The sequence below is a fragment of the Pocillopora damicornis genome, chromosome 6 (assembly GCF_964200805.1).
Source record: "Pocillopora damicornis chromosome 6, jaPocDami1.2, whole genome shotgun sequence".
Lineage (NCBI taxonomy): Eukaryota > Metazoa > Cnidaria > Anthozoa > Scleractinia > Pocilloporidae > Pocillopora > Pocillopora damicornis.
The window spans coordinates 13,953,255-13,976,496 of NC_142675.1; the positions used below are offsets into that span (position 1 = coordinate 13,953,255).

The window sequence follows — 23,242 nt, forward strand, 5'->3', positions numbered from 1 at the left end:
CTAAGTGTTTACAAGCGTTCAATCGAAGTTTTCCTCTTTTTTTGGGGTTATTTTTACTTCAGAAAGCGGAAATGTGCTGACATCTATTAAAAATATCCATTTCTCGTCTTCTTTGGAGAAATACGGCGTCACGCCATCGTGATAACGTACATGTTTATGACAAATGACCAGTGTAAGGATAGTTTCGTGTAGATCAGCCGACTTCAACATGTAACAGATGACCTACAAGTATAACAGTGTATCTTCAGCAGAGGCGGATCCAGGGGAGGGGTTGAGGGGGTTGCAATCCCCCCTTTGAGCAGCTTTTTTTTGTTATTGTTATTTTGCTTGATTCTTCCTAAAAATAATAGAATAAAATTGTTTTTACGAAGTTATTTCACTTTTACCATTCGACTGCTTGTCAAGTTATGAAAAGATAATGTACATTTCGCAAAGGTCGTATCAGGTTCAGGTATATTAAAACAGGCGACATGAACAGGTGACATTCATTGAAAAGTAAACGAGGGGGATTGAGACCGACCGAATGCTTGAGTATTGTTGAAGTGAGTACAACGTTTGACGGAAAATGAAGAAAATAACAGACTTTTATGCAAAGAAATCAGGTAAGTTCGTGGTTCTTTTTCAAAAGAAGTAGTTTAATTTAATTCTATAACACCAAAAACTGTTTTCAACAGCCAGCATCCTCGACATACCGTGTAATTTATAAACAAAGTGCATGCGTTTTCCATCACGCCGCCATCTTGCCAACTGGCTGGCGAGATAATCATTCCTTTCAAATATAAACATTTTGCAGATTCAGCGACTGACGAATCAAGGTCTGAAGAATCTGCGAGTAATAATGAAGGTATTAACGAAGGTAAGCAGAAATAAAATTGTCATTAAACCGAGGCAGATACATTAAAATTTATCATGATATTAAGACTTAATTAATACTTCTCTAAATGAACTGTCATGATAAATACAGAAAGAAGCTGTTCTGCTCCTCCGAACAAGCTGCCAAAACTCAGCAACCCAGATGATCAAGCTGGAGTGTCCGGGATCGAAGGTAGAAAATTCTAATTTTTTTTTTTTTTATCTGAATGTTAAACTTCAAACAGTCCGAGAAAAAAAGTATTTATTCAAATGATGCAAGAAGTCTGGAGAATTCCAAGTAAAACTGACTAGTATTAATTTCGTTTTGTACACAGCTTTGCCTGATGAGGTATTGGTCGAGGTGTTTAAAAACTTCTCCCTTAAAGAAATGCTTAAAACATTGTGCCTGGTCTCACGAAGGTGGAGGCACATTGTAAACAATAACAACATTCTGTGGAGTTGCCTCCTTCTTGATGAGTGGCACATAACATATTTAAGTGAAGAACAATTTATGAACATCATGTCACACTCCAGTGGGTTCAGATATTTATCCATAAGATATATCGAAATGACAACATCCGAAATGAGGCTGGAAGCATTACTAGGAAATAGTATAGAATTTTCTAAACATTTGAGATATTTGGATTTAAGTGGACAACCGATATCATCCCTTAATTTCCTATTGATTGAGTCCTCTCCTCTTGAAACCTTGATCCTTAATGACTGTCAAAAAATAGATACCTGTTGTTGTACTGCTATTTTAAAGCAATTAATAAATCTTAGAATATTATCGCTCAACCGAGTAGGATTCACTGCCAATCAAGAGGCAACAATTACTGCCTCTTTATGCTTATTGAATGTTCTGTGCCTGGTTGGTGTAAGCCTTGCGAGGGAAGACATAAGACTGATTTTGCAAAAATTGAATCACCTTCAGTTTTTTTTAATATCTTGCAGTTCTGAAGATAAAGAACATATCTATGCTCTAGGGGAAGAATATGACGTTAGTTTTGTTTGCCGCTAAGAGTAAAAATATGTTATATAACACGGTGGCATAACAGTGTTGTGTTATAGAAAATAGTTTATTATAACATTTACTGAAGGTCTAACCAAGACATTTTGTATCAGCAGGCTATGGTATTTTTTTTTAATTTGTGTGACAACTTCAAATATTGTCAATTGAAATTTTGTCAAATAAAAAGTATGTGTGTTCAATTTTTATTGAGGTTATTTGAAGTAGGTAAGGGACTAACATATTAGGGGTTATGAATGTATACAAATAGTTGTTTTTATAAATTTTTGATGTAGTTACAAAAGGCCCTGTGGCTGCCACTTCTGTTTCAACCACTGGCACAAAGATCGATTTGGGTACTGTTGTGAAAGCTGCTGAAGGCTCGTGGGGTGTTTTGAAGCGATTATCGCAGGAAATTACAGATGAAAAAAGAATGCAATACCTTACGTTTCACTGGAAGCCTTCTGAGTCCGATATACTTCATTCTCATCAAGTTACCAAAGGAAAGAAGACGTGGAAAGTTTCTTTTCAATCCAAATGGCTAAAACAGTTTCCCTGGCTTTGCTACAGTAACTTACTTGAAGGTGGTATTTGTAGTCACTGTATCTTATTCCCTCACAAAGTTACCAAGGGAACAACACCAGGTGTATTGGTCACAGCACCATACCAGAAATCGTACACTAAGGCACTTGGCAAGGATGGCATCCTCAACTGTCATGAGCAATCTGTGATGTATAAATATGCAACTGAACAGGCAGACCTCTTCAAATACACTTTTGAGAATCCTGACAGGTGTAGAGTAGATTCCCAGCTGGCGACGTCCGTAGCCAATCAAGCCACTGAGAACAAAGAAATTCTACGACAGATTGTTTTGGCTGTAGAGTTTCTGGCAAAGCAGAGTCTGGCCTTTAGAGGTCATCGTGATGATCGTGTTGATTTTTCTAGTTATGAAATTAACAGAGGAAACTTTGTTGCCCTGCTACAATTACTGGCGAAAGGAAACGACTCTCTTCAGAAGCACCTCTTGTCATCAAACAGACAAGCAAGATATACTAGCAAAACTATCCAGAATGATGTCATTCACGTGTATGCGTCAAAAATTAAGGAAAGGCTGACAAAAGACCTAAGGACCAAGGACCTTCCTTTCACGATTATAGCAGATGAGTGTACAGATCCACACTCAAACCAGGAAATCTTATCTTTATGCTTGAGGTTTGTGGACCAGTCAACGCCAAACGATCCTTAGGTCAAAGAATGCCTAATTAGTTTCATGCACTTGGAACGAACAAATGCCGCCATGATTTCAAGAAAGATTTTGGAATCTCTCTCTGACCCATCTATTTCTTTGGATCCTAGCAACATCCGTGGTCAGGCATATGATGGAGCCTCCGTTATGTCAAGTGGAAAGGAAGGAGTGCAGGCGAAGATAAAAGAGACCAGTCCGTTAGCTCTTTACACGCATTGCTATGCTCACTGCCTGAACCTCTCCATCGCAGCAACATGCAAACTGCCAGAAGTGCGAAATTTGATAGGCCTGATTAACGAGGCATATCTATTTTTAAATAACAGCCCAAAGCGGCAGCAGCTGTTCGAGTTGACACTGAAAGAATACCTGCCTGAGAATTCTCACAGCAAGCTTCCAGGTCTTTGCAAGACACGCTGGGTGGAAAGCCACACGTGCCTAGATGTTTTCCTGGAAATGTATGAGCTCCTTGTCACCTTTCTAGATGCAGTTATTTCCCCCCACGAGTACCCACATTTGAAATCGTCTACTGGAAGCTGGAATTGGGACAAAGATACTATCACAAAAGCCCAGGGACTGAAAGCCTCTTTGTTGACATTCCAGACTGTAGTGGTTTTCATTACAACCAAGAATATTCTCGATGAAGTTAAAGCTCTTGCATCAAAGCTGCAGAAACAAGATCAAGATATTTTTGAAGCTTACACGATGGTTGACGAAGTAATTGGAAACATCAAGTCTGCTAGAAAAAACATTGACGTTGACTTTCAAGTCTGGTACAAAGAAATGTTAGACCTTTCTGGGAAACTAGGAATCGTTGAAGCTGTACCCAGAAAGACTAGCATACAGAGGAATCGCTCAAACATTCCCAGTTCTACTCCAATTGACCATTACAAAAAATCTGTGGCTATTCCCCTTCTTGATTCCCTGATTATTCAAATGCAAGACCGATTTTCTGGCGAGGATCGCTGTAATATCCAGCCCAGTATTCCGAGATTTGCAACATAGTTCAGTTCGCACATGCGCATTAGCAACACTTTGCATTACCACGTTGTCAGCTCGAGTCGGAGAAGTTTTGTTCTATTAAAGCATTGTTTATACTGAGAAGACTAGCGGTTGTTACACTGGCGACGAGGATACCACACTAGATAAAGCACAAAGAAGAAAGAAGAAAGTTAGAGGAACCAAGCCAGAGAGTTTTGAAGCCCAGCGAGAGAGGCTAACAAGACAAACACGTCAACGCTTGAATCAATCGATCGACAAACATGCCCGACACCGAAGAAGCAACCGGCGGCACCGCGCCAACAGCACCAGTACAAGTTATCACAGCGACGAGAAATCTCAAATCTCAACCATTCAACCCGGGAGATGACCCAATCGGCACAGGTAAAGCGTGGGACGACTGGCTCGAAGAAATCGAGCGCGAATTCAGATATTTCAAGATTACGGAACCCCTCGACAAGAAAGATGCACTCATCATTTATGGCGGGAAGGAAATCGCTTGTCTGGAGAAAAGCTTACCGAACCCAACGGATGGCGGTAACGACTATGAGAAGCTGAGGAAAAAGCTGAACGACTACTTCAAACCCAAGAAGAATAAACACCACGCAAGATATGTATTCCTCAAAATGAGACCAGCACATGGCGAAACAACGAACGCGTACGCTGCACGTTTAAGGGAGAAAGCCAACGACTGCGAATTTGAAGCAAACTGCGATGGACGAATCCTAGAACACCTTATCCAGACAACACAGAATCGTTCGCTAATCCAGAAGGCTATTAACAAGAAATGGGATTTAACACAGTTCCTCACCGAAGCTGCACAAATCGAAGACACAACAATTCAAATAAGCAACATGAAAATTCCCCAAGATGTGAAGAAGGTCGGAAGACAGTCTGGAAAGTGGCATCCGCCCAAGAACGATGGAAAAGACAAGAAAAAGCAACCATGTGGATACTATGGACAAACAGGCACACACGAGGAAGGCAAAAACTGTCCAGCATATGGGAAGAAATGTATGAAAAACCAGAAGTTTAACCACTTCAGCTCAGTATGCAAGTTCAGAGGACCTCCCAACAGCAAGAAAAGCCATGGGCACAAACACAGTCGAAAACCACCAGAAACCTCGAGGGACAAGCACCGTGTCAAGCGAACCACAGAAGAAGATGCTGATAACTCAACAAGTTCTGATGACGAATTTTTCTGCCAAGCTGTACGTCATCTTAAGCAGGTGAAGAAAATCAAAACAGATAACGAGAGCAGAACTGTGTCAGTGAAGATAGAAGATGTTGATGTTAGAGTTGAGCCGGACAGTGGTGCAGAGGTGAATGTTATGGACGAACACCAATTCAAGGCTTTGGCAAATCGATCAAGCGTAAAGCCAACACTACATCCAAGCAGAGTGAAGCTGAGTACCTTACAAAGTGAGCTTCCCGTGAAAGGAGAATTCACAGCGACCGTAAGGAACCAGACCTGCGGAGCAGTCGCAAGATTTGTTGTGGTCAGGGGTAGAATCAATTCCCCACCGCTCATCAGCAAAGACACCCTCAAAGAGCTAGGTATGCTACAGATCTGCGAAGATGGCTCTTTCGCCGAGACCAATGACCTGAGAATCCAGGAAGAGTTGCCAGCAGCTGCAGCAGACCAAGGCGTGATCGAAAACGTCCAGAGTATTTGAAAGACTTTGTCACCTAAAGACTGTACTTTAACTGTACCTAACATGGAACAGAAAGGACTGTGCTTTAAAATAGCATGCCTAGTCTAAGTTAGGACACATGTTTTAAGTTGCGTTGTTTTTCACTTAAGGAAGAGACTATCTCGAAAGAAAAGGAGAAATGTAATATCCAGCCCAGTATTCCGAGATTTGCAACATAGTTCAGTTCGCACATGCGCATTAGCAACACTTTGCATTACCACGTTGTCAGCTCGAGTCGGAGAAGTTTTGTTCTATTAAAGCATCGTTTATACTGAGAAGACTAGCGGTTGTTACAATCGCCACGCCCGTCACTTGCTTTATCTAGTAACCTCAATTATAGTTAATAACTCCCAGGAGCTATCTGAAGCAGCAAAAGGCATGTTGTTCTGGGAGAATGACCTTCCATTTCCCAAATCCCTTGGAAATGAGCTGCGACGATGGCAAACTATGTGGCAGTCAGCAGAGAAGGAACTTCCAAACAATCTTCTATTAGCACTTGGTGCGTGTGACGAGGATACTTTTCCAAACATCCATCGTCTTCTTCTAATTGCATGCACCCTACCAATCAGTAGTGCGGAAGCTGAGCGGTCCTTTTCAGTCATGAAACGGATCAAGACCTGCACCAGATCAACGATGTCTGAAGAGCGCTTCTCAGATCTCGCCGTGATCGCCACGCATTACCCGGAGAGATTCGAAGTAGACGAGATCTGCGAGGCTTTTGTAAAAGCTCACCCTAGAAGACTATTTCAGGCTACGTTGTTTGATTGAGGTACGTTGAGGTTCAAATAACTATTGTTGATACTGCCGTCCCTTTCAATCATGCATTATTATTTTTGAATGAGAAATAAAGTAAATTCCAGATTTTATATCATGCCTTTACAACGCTTTTTAAGTCTCAGGAATTCTGCTAATGGCATTTTAGAGGGAAAAATCGTAAACAATAGAGTGGATTAGCAAGAGGACGGGAACGTCATTTCAGAACGGGAAAGCGCGCGGATAGTCTGGACACGAGTCTAATACGACTTCCGGTGATGGCGTTGCCGGTCTCGCAACAAGTTTAGGACGGCATTTGGTAGGTTTTCCCGTCCTGATCAAGACGGCTTGGATTTGCCTTCATTAAACCGGTATAAAAGGTAAGGGAATCTCATAGAATAATCGAAAAATAATTTCCAGGATAGGTAATTTCTCACTGTAGTTTTTTTCTGGAAGTTTTGTCAAAAGTGCTCTGATACATGAGTCAGGTTCTTCGTACGGAGGTGATCGGAAGTTTCAATTAATTATTAGTATCACGCCACTTAGATGGTTTTTTTTTCCCGATGTATGGGTTCTTCTCTTTCACAGTTTTTCATCTTATAAAGGTACTCTGAGAAATCTTAGAACTATAACTTTCGCAATATATCGTGTTTTAGTATAAACAGCATGAGCAAGTCGAGCAGTCGATACAATAAAATCGATGCAACATTTTTTTCAGTGGTTGTTGATGCTATTTTTACAATGGACGAAAGCAGCTCAGAAAGCCCAGGCCTAAAGAAAAAGTGAGGATGAAATTTAATATCTTGTAAATAAGTTTAAACCTTTTTTTAGTGCAATTTTGAACGCGAAGAAATTAAAATATATAAAACAAAATGAGAATATAAAATTATGCAAATTAGCCACGTGTTTTACCAGATGTAAACAGTAATACAGTAATACAGTTTTACAGTATTTGATAATAGGAGTACTTTGGCAGAATATTTTGTTGTTTTAGCTAATCTTTTGTTGGAATGTTATATTTTGTTATACAGCTTCCACATGTACAGGTCTCATCACAAAATCTTAAATATTTTTCTGATTTATTGTCAGGAAGATTATACCTGATTTTACATATTTGTGTTAGTCTGTTCTTCATCACTCTTTTTTCTTGTGACCCATCCTAGTTCTCTAATCATATCTGTTACACTGGCTGTGCAGTTGTAGTTCTGAAGACTGAAATAAGCTGTTTTTCTCATTTAAAAAATAGGTTAAATGAATGATTGTACCTCCTATTTTCAAGTGATATATGTTAGGTTAAGATGTAATATTTGTTTATATAGCCACTTTTCTCAGAAGTTTTTGTTTATGATTGTTATTAGATCTATAATGGTGTGGACTGAAGAAAAAGATGTCAAACTCTTGAGAGCTGTGGCAGCTGAGGGTGTTTTTATCAATAGTAGGGCAGGGTCAAGGGAGAGAGGAGCATTATGGCAGGTTGTTGCCTCTTCTCTTAGGGCAGAAGGTATGCCTGTCATTTCACGGTCGGTGAGAGACCGCTTCAATATTCTGGCAAAGAAATGGCGAGTAAAAGTTAGACAAGAGGAGAGAGAGAGTGGTGGAGGAGATAAAGAAATGAGTGAAGCTGAAAAGCTGGTGGAGGAGTTAGTGGAATTAGAGATGGAATCTGAGAAGACAAAAGAGCAGAAGGACGAGGCCAAGAAACTGGTAGAGGGAGAGAAAAAGAAGGCAATAGAGATGAGGGAGAGAGCAATGGAGAGGTTCAGTCAAACCAAAAAGAGACGAGAAGAAACAGAAAAGGATGAAGGGAAAAAGGAGAAAAAAAGAAGAAGATCAGGAGAGGCAATTGAGTGGTTGAGAGAAAAGGGAGAGAATATGCGAGAGATGAAGGAGCAAGAACTCCAAGAAAGAAGGGAAGAACGAGAAGCCCAAAGAGCTCAAACTGAACAGTTTATGGCTCAAATGCAAGCTCAAAATGAGCAAATGAAATTATTTCAACAACAACTGCTGCAACAAATGCAGCAACAGCACAGCGAACAACAACAACAATTTGCCATGATGCAGCATCAAATGATGCAAGTTTTGACACATCAAACACATGCATTTCAGCAACAGTTTAAGAGAGTTTAAGGGTTTGGCTTTGATATACATCAACATTGAATGCAATGTCATTACCTGAGTTTTGCATGTTTTTTATTTTTTGTTATATAAAACAAAACTTTTAATCAAATAGAGCATATTTTGTATTGTAAAGGCCACTTATCTCGATTATCTTTATTTATTAAACAAAATTTTTGGGCAGCAGCCCATTGTACGAATAAAACAGAAAATTACAACCTTGATCATTAAAAAGCACTGTTTACAATCAAAACAAATGTTGTGTTTACCAGATAAAGTAATTGGTACGCATTAACCAGGGGCCAGGGGTAATACACTTTTGAGCTATGAAAATTTCCATTACTTTTCAAGGAATTCCATGACCTAAGTTAGCAAGTGTACTAATTGATTAAATCCATGATGGCACAAAAATTTGCACAAATGTCACAAAAGTATTAAGTGTAAACAGAAATGTCAACACATGTAGGTTGTGCTGATGTTTATTTCTACTGAAGAAAATATTTTTCTCACTCATCAGCTTATTTTACAAATTTGGATCTACAATACATTGCACTCAAAGAAAGCCATCCCAAAAAAAGGTTAATAATGTACAAGTGATTACTAATACAATCTTTCTTTAAATTTTTAACCCTCCAACATCAAAAGTGTAACTCTTCTATTGGCCAAAATACAAAATAAGACGAATTCAGATTATTGGAAGTAGTCCTGTAAAGAAGGTGGTTGAACTTCAAACTTTTCTGACACAATGTTACCATACAGACAGGTCAACGCATTTTCCAAAAGGGCACAAACAATGTAAAATTTCCCCACTGAACTCAAGTTAATTTGTAATTGGCTTTTAAAATCAATAAACTTAAAATAGTTTGTAATATTACCAAAAAGCCACTCAACTGCAACTCTTACTTCACTCATGGCCGCATTGTACAAAACCATTTGTGGAGTGAGTTGAATGTTTTTAAAAGGGGCCTGAAGGTGAACACCCAACGGGTATGCAGGATCACCATAAAGACAAAGAGGATGCCCATTATGAAATGCCACCCTCCGAAGCTCATTGAGAATGTCTGTTTGTTGGAGCATTGTGCTGTCGTGTCTTTTACCTTCAAAGGGGCCATGAAGGTTTGCAATTAATCCGTTTGGGATGACAACACTCTGAAATTTTATGGAATGTATTCTCTTGTGGCCATTGTACATAACCCTTTGGTTTTCTTGTGGCCTCGCTATTCCACGCACAGTACCATCAATAAATCCAAAACAATTGCCTAATGGAGCACCAAGACGGTGCACAGCCTCTGCATAGCTGTACAGCTGGTTAGGCTGTAAAAAGAACTGATCCCAGCTGCGAAGTCGATGGTTATGATTATCGTAGATAAAATCGATCATAGTGTTGAATATTAAGCAAAGCTCAGTCGGATTCCTGCCAAAGCGGGGTACCATGTCTGTGTATCTACAAGGGTATGCCAACCTCTTCAATAAAATGCACAGGCCCTCCATCCCACCACATACTGTTCTTTGCACGCATGTAATTTTTTCAGGAATTCCTAAACATTCACATAATTCAGGCAGATGTTTCTTCGCAAATCTAAGCTCAGTCTTGCACTCCACACCGCTCCACTCGTCTACACTGAATCTGGGGAATTTCCAGTATGGGAAAATAGGTTTTGACGAATAGGCGTCATATAGAAGAACAAATTCGTCATCGTCGATAATATCATAGAAGCTGGCTGTTAACAAAGCATCGTGGACAGAGCTTAAACCACCACTCGCCATGATCTATGTTATGGGAATTTCACAAAAACACATTTAATGGGCTAAATTCTACAGAAATTAATACAAAACTACCCTCCCAAATTTTGTTTAAGTCAAAGTAGAATTTCGAAATTCACCTCATTTGCTATCCAAACAAAGTCCTAGCGAGTAACTCGTGCCGTAGTCGTCCCCGCCTGCGTTTGACAAGTGGTATACAGTAGCATTAATTTCGTTGCCCTAAATTGTAGCTGATTAACTAGCAATTTACGACGAGAATTTTACCGATAGTTAATTGATATTCTAGAACAAGAATCTGCTGCACGTTTCCCTTGCTAAATCACTAGGGAACTTAAGCAATGGACGTTTTCGGGGCGACGGCGACTTAGACCGGAAGTTAAATCATGACCTGTGCATTACTGCGCATGATTTAGCCAACTTCCCAGCCGTCGCAGGGACGTCGGCGACGTGAAGAGCGGGTGTTTGCCATTGTGGTGAAAACGTGAGTGTTAGCTTTCTATTTTGGTCATTTTTGTGACCTCTAACAAATGCTATTTTTCGAAACCTTACTTTTGATTTCATTGTTAATATACAGGTGACTTTTTAGCTCGATTTAACTGTTCTTTTTTGCCTTAAATTCGTCCTAACTTGTGAGTTACTCTTCTTTCTAGCTAAACGCATATAATGGCCAACTCAACAAGCACAAAATCGTAAGTGAGAATAACAATTGAATCTGTCTGTAGATTTGTACAAAAATATTCAGCCAGGGTGTACTTTGAACTCATTTCTTTGACCATTTCTATTTATTTTCAGCGGGAAAACAGTAGTTTACAGCGAATTGCGATAGTTCACTTCTCTACTAATACTGAAAGGTTTAGCTCTAAGTATAAACATGTAAACATGTTACAACTGCTTGGTCTCGCTAATTTCACGAGAATGTTATTTTAATACAATTCAGTGAAAAGTTCATTTTTAAAAACCTTTGGAAAGCGAGTTATATTTTCTTGAGAAATCAGTGCCTCCAATAAACTGAACTTTTCTTTAAACGGACATTTATGATTTGAGGGAGCTTTCCAAAGTACACAGCTGGATATTGAATTGTCTTTTTATGACAAATGTTTTTTTTTTACGGTCGAACCAGCCCAAGACTCCATGAATGGATCGATTATTTATATAAACGTTCTGGCTTTCGTTAGTCAGATTTCGAAATTTAGTATTCATGCATGCGTAATAAACAGCTAATTTGTGTCAAATTAAGAATTAAGAATTCGATATTACTGCATCTGTTGGAACTTTCTCCATTCAAAAGTTTGAAAGATTTTTCAATCTAACGAAATTCTGAGATGCTGTAGTTTCTAAAATTCATTGCTAATTACGCATGCAGGAATGCTGAATTTTAATTCTTACAACACAAAAATATGCAAATGATCTAGCCATAAATGGTTGCTATGGGTTTATTCTTGTCCTCGTTCAACTGAAAAATAGCTTTTCATGTCTAGTGTTAGAACTTTTACAATAATTGTTGTAAGGTAAAATTTGTATGTCTCATGGACAACCAGACAACCAGACAATTGCACCAGAATTTTAAATTAGCCTGTTTCTGTTCTCTGTTGCATGTGCAGCTATCAATCACAAATAAACAAAACAATCTTTTTTTGTCTTAATGTTACCTAGAACAGTGATGGAATGGACAAAGCAGCATGACAAGGCTCTTCTGGGTGAAATGACAATCAGTGATCTTTTTCAGTACAAGAAGGGCACTCCAGAAAGGGGTCAATTATGGGATTCTATTGCTGGTAATTTAAATGCAATGGATTACCCAAAGTTTAAAGTTGCAAAACGGTCATGTCGCGATCGTTGGACACTGTTACGCACAAAGTATAAAAGAAGGATGTCAGAAGAAATCCAAGCAACTGGAATAGATGCTGAGGTTGGAGAACTTGATGAGATCATTGAAGATCTTATTGGAAAAGAAGATGCTGCTATTGACAGTGATAAAGAAGGAAAGAAGAAAGCTGAAGCTGATAAAAAGGCAGCAGAAGAAATACGGATTAAGGCTATGGAACGGTTTGGAAACACCAGAAAAAGAGGTGGAGAGGATGGAGAGGAAGGAGCCAAAAAGAAAAAAAGGAGAAGTGGCAGTGATGCAGTAGAATTTCTCAGAGAAAAAGCAAAGTTAGAACATTCTCTGAGAGAGGAAGAGCTACAGTTAAGGAAAGATCAACAAAGCCAAACACTGTTGATATTACAGCAACAACAGCAGATGAATCAAGCATTGCTCACCCTCATGGAAAAAATGTTGCCTAAAGAGAGGAATTAACTGTTAATTACTGTAACTTAATTTGTTGTTGTTAGCCAATGGTGTCTTTTTGAATGGCACTTTGCAGAGAGAGATTTGAATTTATGTTCATTAACTTTCATAGGACAATGGCATTTATGAAAGAAATGTTTATATTTTCATGTTATAATCATTTGAATTTGCTTATTATGATAAATGCCTCTTGGAAACTTTGGTGGCTTCTCATTCATGCAGAAGCTGGTACGAAAAAAGACAAATAAGGCTTAAACATTTTGTTATTAATTTATTGGTTAAAATTGTTGGACTGTACATGTTGAATATATGTTTATAACAAGTGTCTGAAATTTTGTGCCTCACAAACTCTGCTACACCCAACAACCCTTGACCATGATAGGTTTATGTGCATTTTTTTTTTAAATCAGCTGATTGGGAGGGGCTGCTCCTCAGATTTCAAAAGGTAATGTCCAAGTTATTGCATTCCATAACTGTTTCAAATTATAAAATTTCATAAGAAGATAAAGTTCTCTTTTCTTCAACACATCAGCTATGCAAAATAGTCTTGCAGGGTGGGAGGCTCAAGGTCAAAAAATGTTGCAGTATTGTTGCCATACAAGCAACTCAAAGCATTTTGCAGAAGTGCACAAACAATGTACATCTTTCCAATACTGCTCACACCTATCTTGAGATTCTTTTTAAAATCCATGAACTTGAAATATTCTATGATATCTCCAAATAACCACTCTACAGACACCCTTACTGAACTCATTGAACTGTTGTATGCTTCCATCAAGGGAGTAAGGTGGGGGTTCCGGAATGGCCCCTGAAGATGGACTCTTAGGGGGTAAGCAGGATCGCCATACAAACACATCGGTAGCCCTGTTGCTGAGTAGGCATAGGCTTCCAGGTTGTGAAGTAGCCCAGAATCATGCAACATCCCTGCATCATGCCTCCTACCCTCTAAAGTAAAGAAAAAAAAAGTAATAAACTTAAGGTACTTACTATATAGTTCAACCCATAGCTTCCTAATTTTAATATACAGCAACAGAAGTGATAGTAGTGATCTTTTGTTCTTACATTTGCTCCAAACTTCTAAGATCAAGCAGTACTTTTTATATACTGCCATATATAGGCAAATGACTTTTCATTAAATTTTAGCCATGTCCACTGCATCGGGTTATTCAAATCAATGCTACCCCTATTTTTGCAAACAGTATTAAAGTAATATTGTTCAATGGCACTTACCCACAGGGCCAAACATATTGGCAATGAGCCCATTAGGCATGGCAACCGACTGAAACTTGAGAGCATGTACTCTCTTGTGCCAATTGTAAACGATTCTCTGCATATCTCCTGGTTTGGAGATCGGTCGTACGGTACCATCAACAAAGCCAAAACAGTTGTCTAGAGCTGCTCCTTTTTCTGTGATGACAGTGGCATATTGTTCAAGCAATCTGGGATTCAGTATAGTGTCATTCCACTGAGTAATTCGGTGGCCATGTGCATCATAGATAAAATCCATGACTCGGTTCGTGATCATGCACAGTTCAGGAACAGGTCTTCCAAAACGCGCGATCATATCGCTGTAACGACAAGGATAAGCTAACCGTTTTAGTAGCATACACCGTCCTTCCATTCCATCGCATATAGTCCTCTGTGGGCATTTGAAAGTGGGTGGAATCCCGAGTACTTCTCTTAGTGTAGGAAGATCTCTTTTCTCTACGCGAAATTCTGCTTTGCATTCGGCTTCATCTATGTTTTCGAGGTCGAACGGACCATAACTGTCCCAAGGAAAATCTGGGTTGCTTGACTGATTGTTTTCCCATAAAACGAGAAATTCATCATCGGAAAGTAAATTTTCAGCATAACACAGCAGTGTTGATTCTCTCGTTTCTTTAAAAGAAGTAATTTTTTTCTTTGGAAAGCCACTCCGTCGCCGTCTGAACGAACTTGCCGCTTAAACAGTTGAATTTGGCGGGAGGCGACGGCTACATCGGTCCCAGCTTCCCTCTGCCACTCCAGTCGCCGTCGCCCCGAAAACTTCCGATGCTTAAGTTCTCTACTTTTCAACACAACGCGACGGCGTTCTCGACCCAGTTTCTTCTCGGCATTTTTGCTGTGCGCGCCGTTCTCAAATGACGTTCCCGTCCTCTTGCTAAACCACTCTATTATGTTTTGGGGGGAGGGGTATGGCTCCCGACCCACTCAAGAGATCGCGCCAGAGGCAGGGGCCGTCACTCGCCTTCCACACCATTGGTGTTCAAGGTTACTTCAGTAGTGTACAACCCCCCTTTCAGAAATTCCTGGATCCGCCCCTGTTCAGGGGATTTCAGATTGCTCAAATTCCCATGAAAGAAGGTGCAGCACTCGGAATCTGGATGATATGCACACGATTTGGAGGTATATGCTTGTGGTAGTCACAAAATCCCACAACGGTCTTCAAATGATCGAGGACGATCTCAAAACGACCCACAACGATCCCACAACAAAAGAAACCAAAAAAAAATTGAAAAGCATAATGAATAGCAAACATAAAGACTCACAACTACCCAGAATACCTTTGATACTCCGGTAACACATTCGTAAGGTTGTCAAAAACAGGACAAAATAAATGAGCAAATGCAGCTTTTCACGAGAAAGAATCTCCATTCAGAGAGACATTTGTAAGTCCGATCGATGTCTCTTCGGCCGGCCATCGAATAAAGATATGTATAAGTCACATGAAAAGTTTCATCAGCTTTGTTCTCCGTAAACATCCATCTTGAGGCCAGCTAGGGTAATTTTCGTCTACATTCGTGCCGTGACGCGCCGTTTGTAGTAACTACGGTCCACTAAAAAGTAAATCATTAATAGAACTTATTCCTGAAGCAAGGCCTCAACGAAGTGTTATTTGTCAAGTACAGTTATCTCTCCATTTGTTCTTTGGTTACATCAAAAGAGAAAATATGGTACAATAGCTTATCGAGTGACAAACAAGGTCATCTGTCATGAATGAAGTGGAAAAGTCGCTCACTCGTCATGACTCCAGGTGACAGCATGATGCATTACAGATCCACACACGTCTATGCATATAGTCGATGATGGCGGCCACGCGGGAAGACTCGGTTGTCGTGTCTGACTCATCTGACGTCTTGTCTGACACAAAAAATGGTGAGTGGCTAGAGCTAGAGCTAGAGCTACAATCATTACTATAATCACTAATTAAATGGTCTTTAAACGTTCATACTTTGCGAAACGTGTGCAGACCGTTGATACGGTTTGTTTTTTCAGTTTGTTTGCGGCTCGCAATGAGAAAGCATAGAAACTGTTCGAAAGCGATCCTTAGAATAAAAAGAGGTTGTAGATGTGTATAGATATAGATTTGTATGGGTATTGCTCGGTAAAATTCCAGTTCAGTTCAACCGGCCCATGTCGCAGACAATAACTTATTTTTCAGCGGTATTGGTTTTACTTTTGATGGGAGCCCGCGGAGCAAAAGACAACACTTCCGGTGGCATGTGCATTTATCAAAGTCCCTAATGGGTTAGCAAAATATTTTCACTAAAATGCCTCAACATCATAAAAATAGTATTCTGAAGCTGGTTGTAGGTTGTTGTACTTGGTTTAAGGTCATTTTATTTTTTTAGTATTTACGTTCACCAGATCTGTCATTTTTCCCGCGAATGTAATTGAAACCAGATCTGTCATGTCTTCACGTACTGGTCCATTTGATCGCAGTGAGAGATGCTCGTTGTGAATGAAACCGCTCTGTAGCAGAGATTTTTTCTCGCGGTCGCTTGTGCTGGCGGCATTAAATCTTTGGAGGAACATTAACAACCGTTGAACTAGGGTTAAACAGTTGTGCAGAAGTGCTTATGAGAAGCGCAAAATTTAAAGGGAAATTCTCAAGTTTTGTAAGAATCAAATCAGACAGCTTTTTGTTGTTAGATAAAAGCAGGGGCACCCAGCGATTATTTTCGGTAAAAATCAGACTTTTTCAATAATCGAACACACAGGCCCTCGCATTTCCAAATCGTGTATCTGAATAGATTTTCAGCCCCTAAAACATCACCTAAAAGACTCGCAACAAGGCAAAAGTAGTCCCTCACGTTTTCGGAAAGGATATATTTGCAATTTTTGGCTCTCAAAAAGGTCATCTAGCAATTTCGGAAGAGCAAATGATTCTTTTGGGAAGTTTCTAGAATGTGCCGTCCAGCTAGCAATTTCTGAAATGAAGATATCATTCCCTAAAATTTTCGAACACTTCATATTTTAGCAAAGATATCCGAAGAGATCAAATTCGTCCAAGTGATGACAACATATCTTTAGATAGTCTTTAAACATTACAAGGTGTTTCGAGAAGAACATTGCTCGCGTGACATTTGCGTTACGTTTAAAAGTTTATTTAGTTTAATATTTCACTTTTTCTTTTCACTTATTGATCACATTGATTGGCATTGAAATATGAGTAAGTTGATGGTTTTTAGTTAGTTTTTTACACGTGTCGTGTCGGAGGTATGAATCAGAATAGCTTTCCCGTTTTCAATGGTTACACAGGTCAGTTTAACTCTGGAATCCCGTCACGAAGTAAGTCAGTTGTTTTAAGTCGTTTTTGGTTTTCTTAGGCTTTGTTACATTCAATTATTCGCGTTGATTTCTGTTAGTGTTATTTCTGTAAGACCGCATGTAATTAGCGGTTAAATCTGTTCGTGTTTTTTAGATTATATGATGTGCTTAGGTCCTTTATTTTTGGTTAGGTTCTGTTGTTTAGGAATGTTATTTATTTTATTGTTTCAGATCGAATAAAATTCTTGTAAAATTTATACGATTCGGGATTGTTCAGAGTTACGTAATTTGGTTTTCATCCGACGGACCACAAGGAGCCTAGAAATGTTTCTCGTAGGCTCTTGGCTCGAACTGCTCGTTGGGTGCCACCGATAAAAGGTATAATCAAACCTGTTTTTGAAATAGAATATATTGTCTATCTTTAAATAGCGAGAGAGAAGAAACAAAGCCGACAATGAACAATGAAAATACTGAAAATAGTGTGGACGTTGATCACCAAAGTCTGATCAACATCCTTCTACAAAATCCGGAAGATTTCAACTTAAAACAGAAACCCTCCGGAATACGCGAAAATAAAATGTTCACTTTGGATATGAGAGAAATTCCAATGTCATCTGCCAAAACTGATGACAATGGAGCATATATTTCCAAAGGCAGTGTTACAATGTGTAACAATTGTATGTGTACAATGTGTATATGTACAATGAGGAGGGGTCTCGCCCATCCCACAAAGATGGAAATGGCATATGGTATGTCAATATAAGAGACTCTAAAGGTTACAGGAAAGAAATCATTCCAGTAAACGAAATATATGAGTTGAAACGGGAGTAGAGCAATCCTAAGTTCTCGACCTTCCTCGGCACGGGAATGCTACCAAACCAACCGTGGCCAATACTACAGGAAAGATCCCAGTCTTTTCTCAAAGATCGATAATCCGATCGGTAAGGGATCAACGGATCAAGTTTATAACTCCATTGCCAGAGCTGGAGCTAGTACAGTTAGTGAAGCTATACCTGGTCCCAAGTTAATTGACAACAGAAAACTGTTATCAAAAAAAGAAACTTCCACTAGTTCCAGTTGCAAGAAACAATTCAAAAGTGTGTCGGGGACTGGGACTCACATTACGCAATCATGTAATCGAAGCTTTGACTACAGAAGTATGTAAACGTGTCCGGAAATATACTCCCAATAATTTCGTAAAACCGAAGCGTTGTCAGTTCTCTTAACCTTCACTCGCGAACCTGCGAAGACCTTGTACCTTCAATTGTGTTTATTAAATGTATAAAATCCACCTCGAGACTTCTCTTAAATACTCACTCTTGCGGCCAGAGAATTCCAGGAAACGTAGCGACCACGAAGGGACCTTGTGAGTAAAATTTAAACGTCCTCATTTTACCTTATGCCTTGACGAATCGAACAAATAGCGAAGCCGACGCATCAACACCTAAACCTCAAACCATGGATAACGCCGAATCTACACTCAAAACCAAACTAAAACAACTTGAGAGAGCTGAAGAAAAGGCGGATCATGTGTACTATAGGTGGACTCGGTCGACATATCGGGCGACAGTCGACCGATATATCGGTCGACTATCGGTCGACTATCGGTCGACTATCGGTCGACTATCGGTCGACTATCGGTCGACAATCGACCGACTATCGGTCGATAGTCGACCGATAGTTGACCGATTGTCGACCGATAGTCGACCGATGGTCAACCGATATATCGACCGACTGTCGGCCGATGCATCGGCCGATATGTAGCGATCAACTGCCGGTGAAGTATCGGTCAAGTATCGGTCAAGTATCGGTCAAGTATCGGTCAAGTATCGGTCAAGTATCGGTCAAGTATCGGTCAAGTATCGGTCAAGTATCGGTCAAGTATCGGTCAAGTATCGGTCAAGTATCGGTCAAGTATCGGTCAAGTATCGGTCAAGTATCGGTCAAGTATCGGTCAAGTATCGGTCAAGTATCGGTCAAGTATCGGTCAAGTATCGGTCAAGTATCGGTCAAGTATCGGTCAAGTATCGGTCAAGTATCGGTCAAGTATCGGTCAAGTATCGGTCAAGTATCGGTCAAGTATCGGTCAAGTATCGGTCAAGTATCGGTCAAGTAGCAGTCAAGTATCGGTCAAGTATCGGTCAAGTATCGGTCAAGTATCGGTCAAGTATCGGTCAAGTATCGGTCAAGTATCAGTCAAGTATCGGTCGAGGATCGGTCAAGTATCGGTCAAGTATCGGTCAAGTATCGGTCAAGTATCGGTCAAGTGTCGGTCAAGTGTCGGTCAAGTTTTGGTCAAGTATAGGTTCACTTACCGACCATATCGCTCAGAAGAAAATAGGCTAAGAAAGAGTGCGAGGTTTTTTCGATATATGTTCCGATTTGGTAATGGAAAAATACATGGTAAAGTTGGTCGCTCTTGTGTAACTAATGTTGTACCTTAACGTATTTCCATTATTCCTAAAACTACCCGGCTTATGCTTTATCCCTGATGTAATGCTGCCCTTAATCCAACATATCTAAAATGATTATTATTCCTTAGCTCTTATAGCTCTAACAGGTCCTTAACGTTATTTTGCTTGTACAACGTTATCGATATTAACTGTCCAGTTTATGTCGGTAATGGGATCCACCTAAATTGTATCAGCTAAAATTGCAGTGTGTAACTACCCAGCTAAACGAAAAGTAAATGATCTTTTGAAACTGAACCAGGCGGTTAAACTCATAAGCAAAGCGATTTTATAAAGACTTCTTTTTGCAGTAGTATGTACATGTTGGTTTTGAATTAGAATTCACATGAGTACACCCTACGAGTACATTTAGAACTGAGAACTCAGATTCTTATAAGCGGGTAAGTACTGTAGTTTGACTTACTAAAACAAAATCAAGTCTGCAATGAATATCTAGTTGTCTTTGCCTCCAGATAATCCTCTTGCCATTTGGATTAAAAATTCTCCAAACATCGCATAGCTCCAAATTTTCCATCGCATTTTGCACTACCTTTAAAGCGTTCTGATGTGTTCTGGTGATACCATTTTTTCAGAGAAAATTGAGAGAGTAAAAAACATCCTAAGCAACTGGTCTGCTAGGAGACTTACTCTTCTAGGTAAAATCACGATAATAAAAGCTTTGGCAGTATCCCAAATTGTACATGTTTTAACCTCTTCCAACGCATCAAGGTGTACTTAAGGAAATCGATACCCTGCTATATGACTTTCTCTGGGAAAGCAAAGGGGACAAACTTAAAAGGACACAAATGATCAATGATTACGATAAAGGAGGCCTCAAGATGATAGATATTCAAAGCTTTAATAAATTGCTAAACAAGAAGTGGGTAAATGGAAACTTTTCGTAGACTTCCACCTCCAGAAGTGTAGGGGGAAAGTAATGTTTTTAAAGTGCTACTACGATCAAACTATCCATATCCATTTTTTATAATTTCGTGTAAAATATGACTGTCTAAAATACCTTGCTAAATATCAATCCATTACGACCATCAGAAATCTTTTTTTTATTTGTATTTTTATTTCCGAGAAGTTGCAGTCGCCATTTCTTTATCTCGTTCCAATTATAGCCTGGTTGAGAATTAGGGGAAATGACGTCAAATGCTCAAAATACCTCGCGTAAAATAACTCGAGTGTGCTAGACTATTGCAATGTTTGAATTTATTACAGGTAAAAAAAAAACCCTTTTTTAAGAACCTAGATTTTAAGAAAAAAATAGATTAACTGAAAATGTTAGACAAAAATTGTACATTAAAACTCCTCTTTGAAACAGGTTCTTTTTTTTTTAGAAATTCAATCAAAGCAACAACACAGTTCCATGTATTAATGCTGAGTTTTGTTCTGTTTATCTTGGATAGCTTTGTAAACTTGGTAAATATATGCTTGGATTTTTAACGTATTATGCATACAATACCAAAAATAGGCCACGCCCTCCAATGACAAACAACTCATTTATTTTGAAAACTAGACTGCGAGCAGAGGGCGCGATCGACGAGCGGTGAGCGGCCAAGCAACGATCTCTTTTCGCTGTGACTGGCGCCCCTGCTGCTCGCAGATCACGGCCTCGCCCCTCATCGCTCGTCGATCACGTCCGCTTTTTCTTCGTTCGTTCCAGTGGGATTTCACTGCAAAAGAGACTGCTCGCAATCTATTTGAAAACAAGAACCTGTTAAAGAACCTGAGTAGCCAAATTTTCCAGTTAAGCACCATCTTTTATAATAACCTTCTTAGCCTTGCTTGGAAAAAATTAGGTTCCTATTAGCGGGTTTTTTACCGTATATGCTTCTGAGTCTAAAATTGAAAAAAATACCAAATTGCACCAATGTTGCACTAAGGTCACAGGAACTGTCCCGTTTCGGGGGAGGGGAGTACTCCCGTAAATTTTGAATAAGTGTGTGCCTCGAAGAGTCTTGAACCCTGTCCCACTTTAAGGATGAAACAAACGAAAATTGTCCAAACACGAAATATGACACCCTATTCAAGGAAAAACAATAACCAAACAACGGCTAACCACGCGCGGCAAAACACAAATCTCGATAAAATCGCTTTGTCGACAATTTTAGCGGAATTTGCTTTTTGTTTAGCTGGCCATTTACACACTGCAATTTTAGCCGATACAATTTACATATCCTATCTAAAGATCACAACGGAAACACAATGCTAACAGAGGCAAAACGATAACCGCCAAAACCATACCCTATCCCGCGGCACATACATAGACAAATGTACCCTATCCCGCGGCACATAAATAGACAAATTTCATTAAAACGTGTTGAATATATAGAAAAAATTAAGAAAGACTGTTTCCTAGCAGGTGCAGGACATAAGTGGGTATTATAAACTGAAATACGGTTGATGTAATGGTTCGTATGTATTTTAGTTGATATGTTTTCTGTTGTAAAAAAGACCTGAATGAAATACAATGTATACGAGGCATCGAGGTGAATCTCTTTATGGGCACATTTCTTGATGACACATTAATTGTTTCAAGGTAAAATGTGCACAGTTTTTGGCATTTTGGCTCTAATCTGGCTACAGGTTTTGCCGAAGATTTTGGGAATAATTCGGATGGCGCTATTTTTCTGTTGAAGTCACTACGGTGAGATCGACTTGCTGGGATGGAAGAGAAGAGAATAAAACGTGCTATAGCCATTCGCGAGAAGGAGATAAGGTGCAAATAAGCTTACATGTGTTCAATTGATCCTCAAAGGATAGTGACTAAAACACCACACGAGCACTACGAGTAACATACAAGTACATACGAGTAATTACGAGTCATACGGGCGCACACAGATACATATGAGTAACATAAAAGTAACATATACGAATACATGGAGTAACACACAGATAACATACGGTCAAATGTGGGTAATACGCATGAAATCTGCAAAGTAAAATACTAGAAATTGGACCTTTAACGGAAATCGTCGATTTGTTTTTCACTGCTCGGTATGGAGAGAAATTAGCATTTGAGGTGTGTGTGTCTGCGTGTGTGATGGGGGTGGGGGGGCTGGGAAGAGACCTTCCTTAATGCTTCCTGTGAGCCTATTACTGGATAAAATAGCAATAACAAAACTAATAATAAATTAAAATACTATTCAATCCTGTAGGCTGAACAACAACGCTGATTTCCTACGGTTACCACCCTCCCGAGGTAATACCCGGGACAAGATCGGCCCTTGTGACCCTGGGGTGGAAAATGTTTGAAGTTTTCAGTTTTTCCCGTGGGTAGGGGGTTGGGCAACTTTAAATAACTACCCACACAAAGACTCCTGGGGCGAAACGAGATATGTATTATTTTACTATTTTTTATAATTATTTCATTATTTCTCATTTCTTTTATTTTCATTGTATTTCTTATTATTAATTTATGTTATTTCTATTTTATGCAGCAATAGGCTCACACGAAGCACACGCAAACACACCCTCAAATGCTAATTTCTCCCCACCATAGTTAGTAGAGTCTCCTCTACTAACTATGTCCCCACA

The 23,242-nt window shown here is 39.5% G+C and overlaps 5 protein-coding genes across 5 annotated transcripts; 3 read left to right on the forward strand and 2 right to left on the reverse strand.

Annotated features, from left to right (window-relative positions):
* Positions 1-414: 414 nt before the first annotated feature.
* LOC149044086 (52 kDa repressor of the inhibitor of the protein kinase-like) lies at positions 415-6,565 on the forward strand. The gene is made up of 4 exons (XM_089208637.1): positions 415-613; positions 1,815-1,823; positions 3,882-4,065; positions 6,093-6,565. Exons 1-4 carry the CDS (start codon positions 566-568, stop codon positions 6,563-6,565), a joined length of 714 nt encoding a protein of 237 aa, XP_089064763.1. The 5' UTR covers positions 415-565.
* A 610-nt stretch (positions 6,566-7,175) lies between these two features.
* On the forward strand, positions 7,176-8,688 carry LOC149044087 (uncharacterized). Its single transcript, XM_089208634.1, has 2 exons — positions 7,176-7,332; positions 7,909-8,688. The coding sequence occupies exons 1-2, from the start codon at positions 7,217-7,219 to the stop codon at positions 8,675-8,677; spliced, it is 885 nt and encodes a 294-aa protein (XP_089064760.1). The 5' UTR covers positions 7,176-7,216; the 3' UTR covers positions 8,678-8,688.
* A 549-nt stretch (positions 8,689-9,237) lies between these two features.
* Positions 9,238-10,432, reverse strand: LOC149044088 (uncharacterized). Its single transcript, XM_089208631.1, has one exon. The coding sequence runs from the start codon at positions 10,430-10,432 to the stop codon at positions 9,356-9,358; it is 1,077 nt and encodes a 358-aa protein (XP_089064757.1). The 3' UTR covers positions 9,238-9,355.
* Positions 10,433-10,821: 389 nt separating this feature from the next.
* Positions 10,822-13,051, forward strand: LOC149044089 (uncharacterized). Its single transcript, XM_089208636.1, has 3 exons — positions 10,822-10,910; positions 11,080-11,118; positions 12,083-13,051. Exons 2-3 carry the CDS (start codon positions 11,093-11,095, stop codon positions 12,726-12,728), a joined length of 672 nt encoding a protein of 223 aa, XP_089064762.1. The 5' UTR covers positions 10,822-10,910; positions 11,080-11,092; the 3' UTR covers positions 12,729-13,051.
* Positions 13,052-13,106: 55 nt separating this feature from the next.
* LOC113664243 (uncharacterized) lies at positions 13,107-15,284 on the reverse strand. Its single transcript, XM_089210831.1, has 3 exons — positions 15,263-15,284; positions 13,950-14,660; positions 13,107-13,664 (listed from the first exon to the last, which is right to left on the reverse strand). Exons 1-3 carry the CDS (start codon positions 15,282-15,284, stop codon positions 13,252-13,254), a joined length of 1,146 nt encoding a protein of 381 aa, XP_089066957.1. The 3' UTR covers positions 13,107-13,251.
* Between the last annotated feature and the right edge of the window lie 7,958 nt (positions 15,285-23,242).

Excerpts from the sequence above, each read along its gene's own strand:
- LOC149044086 (XM_089208637.1), top strand. The coding sequence starts at position 566 with ATGAAGAAAATAACAGACTTTTATGCAAAGAAATCAGGTAAGTTCGTG. Across the intron at positions 4,066-6,092 it reads AGACCGATTTTCTGGCGAGG|ATCGCCACGCCCGTCACTTG; the intron begins ATCGCTGTAATA and ends GCGGTTGTTACA.
- LOC149044087 (XM_089208634.1), top strand. The coding sequence starts at position 7,217 with ATGAGCAAGTCGAGCAGTCGATACAATAAAATCGATGCAACATTTTTT. Across the intron at positions 7,333-7,908 it reads AGCCCAGGCCTAAAGAAAAA|ATCTATAATGGTGTGGACTG; the intron begins GTGAGGATGAAA and ends GATTGTTATTAG.
- LOC149044088 (XM_089208631.1), bottom strand. The coding sequence starts at position 10,432 with ATGGCGAGTGGTGGTTTAAGCTCTGTCCACGATGCTTTGTTAACAGCC.
- LOC149044089 (XM_089208636.1), top strand. The coding sequence starts at position 11,093 with ATGGCCAACTCAACAAGCACAAAATC. Across the intron at positions 11,119-12,082 it reads AACTCAACAAGCACAAAATC|AACAGTGATGGAATGGACAA; the intron begins GTAAGTGAGAAT and ends AATGTTACCTAG.
- LOC113664243 (XM_089210831.1), bottom strand. The coding sequence starts at position 15,284 with ATGTGTTACCGGAGTATCAAAG. Across the intron at positions 14,661-15,262 it reads GTGTTACCGGAGTATCAAAG|CGGCAAGTTCGTTCAGACGG; the intron begins GTATTCTGGGTA and ends CAACTGTTTAAG. Across the intron at positions 13,665-13,949 it reads CAATATGTTTGGCCCTGTGG|AGGGTAGGAGGCATGATGCA; the intron begins GTAAGTGCCATT and ends TCTTTACTTTAG.